The 5954-nt window shown below is 41.1% G+C and overlaps 1 protein-coding gene across 1 annotated transcript; it reads right to left on the bottom strand.

Moving 5' to 3' along the window:
- Nucleotides 1-1090: 1090 nt before the first annotated feature.
- LOC106577994 (uncharacterized) lies at nucleotides 1091-5691 on the bottom strand. The gene is made up of 7 exons (XM_014156505.3): nucleotides 5546-5691; nucleotides 4204-4505; nucleotides 3656-3853; nucleotides 3387-3485; nucleotides 2895-3024; nucleotides 2559-2711; nucleotides 1091-2209 (listed from the first exon to the last, which is right to left on the bottom strand). The coding sequence occupies exons 2-7, from the start codon at nucleotides 4501-4503 to the stop codon at nucleotides 2166-2168; spliced, it is 924 nt and encodes a 307-aa protein (XP_014011980.1). The 5' UTR covers nucleotides 4504-4505; nucleotides 5546-5691; the 3' UTR covers nucleotides 1091-2165.
- Nucleotides 5692-5954: the final 263 nt, after the last annotated feature.

The raw sequence follows: 5954 nt of genomic DNA, 5'->3' as shown, positions 1-5954 counted from the left end.
CAATTGGAGGCAGCTGTTCCTCGTTGCCTCTAATTGAAGGTCCTATTTAGTAGGGGTGTTTTTCCATGGGTTTTGTGGGTAGTTGTTTCCGTGTATCGTCAGTGTACCTTACAGGACTGTTTTTTGTCGTTTGTTTAGTATAAGTGTTTTTGTTTTCTTCAATAAAAGAAGATGAGCATACATATACCCGCTGAGTTTTGGTCCACTCACTACGACGCTTATGACAGAACTACCCACCAAAAAAGGACCAAGCAGCGGAGGAAGGAGCAACAGGAGAGCTATCTCGAGTCCTGGACATGGGAGGAGATACTAGCTGGAGAAGGACCATGGAGGAAGGCTGGAGAGGACCGGGAACGTTATGCCGGAACACGGCTGGCAAGGAAGCCTGAGAGGCAGCCCCAAAAAATATTTTGGGGGGGCACACGGGGAGATTGGCTAAGTCAGGCAATAGACCTGAGCCAATTCCCCGTGCTTATTATGGGGAGCAACTGATCAAGAAGGCACCGAGCTATGCGGAAATGCGCACTGTATTGCCCAGACGCAGTCAAAGCCCAGTGCGGTCGATACCAGTTCCCCGCAAGTGCCGTGCTAGAGTGGGCATCCAGCCAGGGAGAAGTGCGCCGGCGCAGCACATCTCCTAGGCCCAGGCTACCCTGCGCCTGCTCTACGCACGGCAGCCATCAGTCCTCAGCAAAGTCCAGTTCGCCCTGTGCCAGTATTGTCAGTGTACCTTACAGGACTGTTTTTCGTCGTTTGTTTAGTATAAGTGTTTTTGTTTTTGTTTTTTTCAATAAAAGAAGATGAGCATACATATACCCGCTGCGTTTTGGTCCACTCACTACGACGCTTATGACATTAAGTGCCTTGCCTAATTGAGGACACATCAACAGATTCTTCACCTCGTCAGATCAGGGATTCAAACCAGCAACCTTTTAGTTACTGGCTCAACGCTCTTAACCGCTAGGCTACCTGCTGCCCTAGTTGAGCCCGTGTCAGATTTTACATGTATATTACAGTATGTTAGATGTTGTCGGTTTCAGTGTCAATAGATTAAGTAAAAATATGCCCATGAAAGATAATAAAATATGCATTGTAAATAAAAGTTCATTTTTATTGTGTAATGCAAATATTTAATTTAAAAGGGTAGTCAGGTAGAACAGTTCACCATCCAGTGGCTTCATCAAAGTACACACATAAACAATACATACACACACACTAATTGGTCTTTTGATCAGCTCTGAAAAATAAATGTTATTGTTCAAAAGACCAATTATTGGTAAAAGTATAAGAACTTGTCTACCTGTCTAAATGCAGCCCTTGTGACTTCATCTACGGCCCACTGGGCAAACACTGGTTTAATCAACGTTTCCATGTTATTTCAACGAAATTACTTTGAACCGACATGGAATATAGTAGATGTTGAATTGACGTCTGTCCCAAGTGTGGGGTATGTGTGTGGAGTCTCTCATCACTATACAATATTTACACACAAAGTCACACTCTCACTCACACACATCCACCAAGAAACACAGACTAACATGAACTTCATAACAGGACATCAGCAAATACAGAATTATAAAACAACTTCCTCTGTCACAAATAAATTAGTTACATGTAGGGGATGACATGGGGGTATACAGTACAAATATGGAGGATCTGTTTTTACACCCAGTTGTTATTTCTTAATGGGACATTTCATCTTCGTCAACTCCAGCAACACTCCAACATCAACGTATATTAAAATGGCTGGTTTTTATGTTTTGTATTCAACAAGATAGAAGAAGGTAAGTGGTGATGGAGATGATGAATGTGAAGTTGAATTTATACCTTTTTCCTTTAAATGGTATTGTCTATCAACACAATATGTTAGTACTTGGCCTTGTATCACTGGGTCCATTCTGTTAGTTAATGTCTTACTACCCTCAACTAGGTGTTTCATTGAGTATGTGGAAAAACATGATTGCATATATAAGCATATAACTTCAGATCTGACATGATCCTTTGTTCTGGTACCAGATTGAGTCCAGAATTGCACCCTATTCCCTACATAGTGGGAGTACAGTAGTATTTAGGGAATGGGGTGCCATTTAGGGACGCAGCCTGGCCAAGGTGAGTAAAGGAAAGGAGGCAGGATTCCTGAGTGCATGGTGCTTCATCTTCAGACCTTACAGCATCATCATACCTAGTACACCTAGCAGGATCAGAAGAGCTATGGAAAGAGAGAGAGAGAGAGAGAGAGAGAGAGAGAGAGAGAGAGAGAGAGAGAGAGAAGAGGAAATGATATAGCCTTTCACATTGGTTGTCTACTCTAGGTAATATGGGATTATATTAGTTACTACGGTAACACTTTATAACAACTTCCATGAATTACAACATTATAAATAGTCATACACATTTATAAATGCATAATAAATAATTATATATTATTTATTTATAAATTGCTTTTAAGGCTTATAAATGAATAATGAAATACTTCTTTATCAATAGTTTAATAATACTTAATCATGTTATCAGTTATTATTATAAAGTGTTAGTGGTGCTTCTTATGTGGTTATTACCTTGAGCCAGGGTGTGCTGCAGGCCGAAGGTGTGGCTGGAGGTAGCAGCAGAAGTGGTGTTCTGGTTCAAAGAGTTGGTCACAGTAGTGTTGTAGGTGGTCAGGTCCACAAATCTATCACTTAACAGGACAACAGTGGAATTAACCAGTGTTCCTGAGGGAGGAGAACAAGGAGAGAGAGAGAGTTAGAGAAAGACAGACCCCTATATGCTGATCTGAGGTCAGTTTAGCATTTCCTCCAGTAATTGTTAAGGTGAGGATAGGGGTAGAGGGAGCTGATCCTAGATATGTACCTATGGGAAACTTCACCAGGACCGTGTTTGGAAGAGTGCCTCACCGTTATTGATTGACCCTTTTAAGATGGAGAAGAAGAAACTGGTGGAGGAGCCCCGGGTGCCCGTGGTCGCCGTAGCGTTGGGGACAGTAGCATTGAAGGTGCACTGGATGATCTTATCGTTGACTGAGTCCTTCACAGAGTCCACACAATGGTATTAACCACAATGAACATTAGTCAAATGTCAGTAGGCCTACACTGTAGTATTAGTCAGGTACACTGTTATTCTCCCAGGCACTGTCCCAAATGGCACCCAAGTGTATATGCAGGGAATAAGAGTCAGAATTGAGGTCAAATCCAACTTCAATAACCACCCAGAAAATATGGAATTCATATGGAATACTCATACTTTTGCTCTCAATATCTTGTCCAACTCATAAAACTCATTGATTGAATATAGTTAACTTCCTGAATTTGCCTGGAATCAAACCACGCCCTGAAAATTATTACAGAAAGTCACAAATTAAACACTGTGATCTGATTGGTCCAACTCACCATGTTGGTAATGGCCAGATGTTCCTTGTCAAGGACAGTGGTGAAGAATTTCACACTGCCGCTGTTGTTGGCGCACACATAGATGGTGGCGTTACCATCCTGTAGAGGAGAGAGAGGATGAATTCAAATAAATAATCATTTAAAAAGTATTCATTTTGGCCATTTCTTCCCAATTCATGAATAAAATGTCAATGTCAATAACCCAACACCAACTCCCTTGTCCTGGGTATGGTAACATGTATACTAATTCTAAAGGCAGGTTTCCATACCAGTGTGGAGGTTGTGGACAAGCCTACAGCGATGTAGCCACTGGACATTCCTCGTAGCTGGAAGGAGAAAGTCTGTCCCGAGATCTGATTGGTGGATGCGAAGAAACAGGAACCAGCCACGGCCGGATCACAGTTTTCCGGCTCAGCTGCACAGAGCTTAGTCTTTCCACATTCTCTCCTTGAGATATTATCCTGTGTCTGAAGAGTTCATCATTAGTTGCTGTCATGGTTGTCATTCTTTTGGAAATAGTGTAGCATATGAGTGCAAATGAAACTCCCAAACAGGCACTTTGCTAAATCTGCCTTCAGTTTCCATGGCAGTGTGTGAGGTTTATCATTGAGATCCTTCAAATTCACTTCAAGTAAAGTTTGATTTCAGAGAGAGAGAGAGAGCGAGAAAGAGAGAGGAAAGAAAGAGATACATTTAGAGAGGGAAGTAGTGATAATTAGCTGAAAGGAAAAACTGAGAGAGTGAGAAGAAATGTGTTGTTCCTTTTTCTAGTCAGAGACTGTGAGACCGAGTGAGACATGTAGCCTAGGCAACTCACCGTGACAGCTGTGACAGGTACCACTGTCGTCTGTGTTGTGTTGGGTGCCATAGTACCATTGGTTGTGATATTTACGCCTGGGGAATATGTTGTGCTAAGGGTTGTTGTTATGTTGAGTCCTGTAGTAGAAGCATTAGCTGCCATTGTGACGTTCAGGGCCATTGTGGAGTTCTGGGCCATTGTGACGTTCAGGGCCATTGTGGAGTTTTGGGCCATTGTGGAGTTCTGGGCCTGGGCTCCCATCGCCATGTACGCCATTACCATGACGACTGCGAACATCAGTCTGCTGCTATTGTCCATTCCTGATAGAGTAACAGAGATCCAGATGGTTAGGATATACTAGGCTCACACATGTTGTCGATGATACAAGCTTATTTCAAAAGCTTTGAGTTGTATCAATGGGAATATGAAACTATCATTCCAGCGTGAATAAAAACATTAACATACCAGTAAATAAACATAATCCTACCATTATTATGGTAATTGGTCATTCATTCATGGTGGTGTATTAGACAACAAAACACTGCATAGTGAATGGGTGACACTTGAATTAAAATAGACCAGCATTTTTTTGAAACGATTAATTAGCAGTGGTGTAAAGTACTTAAATACAACTAGCTTAAAATACTAATTAAGACGTTTTGCTGGGAATCTGTACTTTACTATTTATATTTTTCACAACTTTTACTTCACTAGCCTAAATTCCTAAATAAAATAATGTTATTTTTACTCCATACATTTTCCCTGACACTCCAAAGTACTCGTTACATTATGAATGCTTAGCAGGACAGAAAAATGGCCCAATTCACACACTTATCAAGAGAACATCCCTGGTCCTCCCTACTGCCTCTGATCTGGCCGACTCAATAAACACAAATGCTTCGTTTGTAAATGATGTCTGAGTGTTGGAGTGTGTCCCTGGCTATCTACAAATAATTTTAAAAAAAACAAGACAATTTTACCATCTGGTTTGCTAAAAATAAGGAATTTGATATTATTTTACTCAAGTAGTTTTACTGGGTGACTATTCTATTAAAGGTATCTTTACTTTCTGTCAAATATGTAAATTGGGTACTTTTTCCACCACTGTTAATTAGTATATCCCTTAATTAAATTAAATCATGAGACAAAAACCAACGTCCGTATTCCAAAAAGTTTCTAATTTATGATCTGATAGTGTAGGCTAACCATTAATCAAGCCAATAGCTGAAAAGAATAAACAACCACTATGTCATTGTTGAAAATGCCATCATGCAGTGAAACGTAAAAAAACAACGTTAAAAACAAATACATCGAGTTTTTTTATATACACATCATCAGACAAAAGAGATGGAAACGTTACCTGTAATTTCGTGACTTGGAAGGTTTCTTGAAGGAAAAAAGCGCCGTGGTTCTCCTTGAACAAGTTGTCTTTACGGTGATTGTAAGGTGAGCCCGAGGAGATGCTCTCAACAAGTGTCTTCGTGTAGATGTCACATCTGAGCTCTCTCTCGCTATTTAAAACAGCACTCGCGAGGGGAGGGACAAAATATGGAGAAACCTGCCTCTCCTCCGTTCTTGGGGGGTGTTCACAATAGCATGCAGGTACGTGTGACACCATAGGCTTCCCGGGGGAGGGGTGAACTGGCGACGACACTCAATGGAAAGAATGACAATAGATTGTGTCCAGTCACTACGGCCTTTTCCCAAAGACCCGTCTTCCTGGTTCCAATTTCTTCCATTCACTTATATCTGTATTAAATATGCTGGCG

The sequence above is a fragment of the Salmo salar genome, chromosome 18 (assembly GCF_965601325.2).
Source record: "Salmo salar chromosome 18, fSalSal1, whole genome shotgun sequence".
NCBI lineage: Eukaryota > Metazoa > Chordata > Actinopteri > Salmoniformes > Salmonidae > Salmo > Salmo salar.
This window is presented reverse-complemented; position numbering and strand designations above follow the sequence as displayed.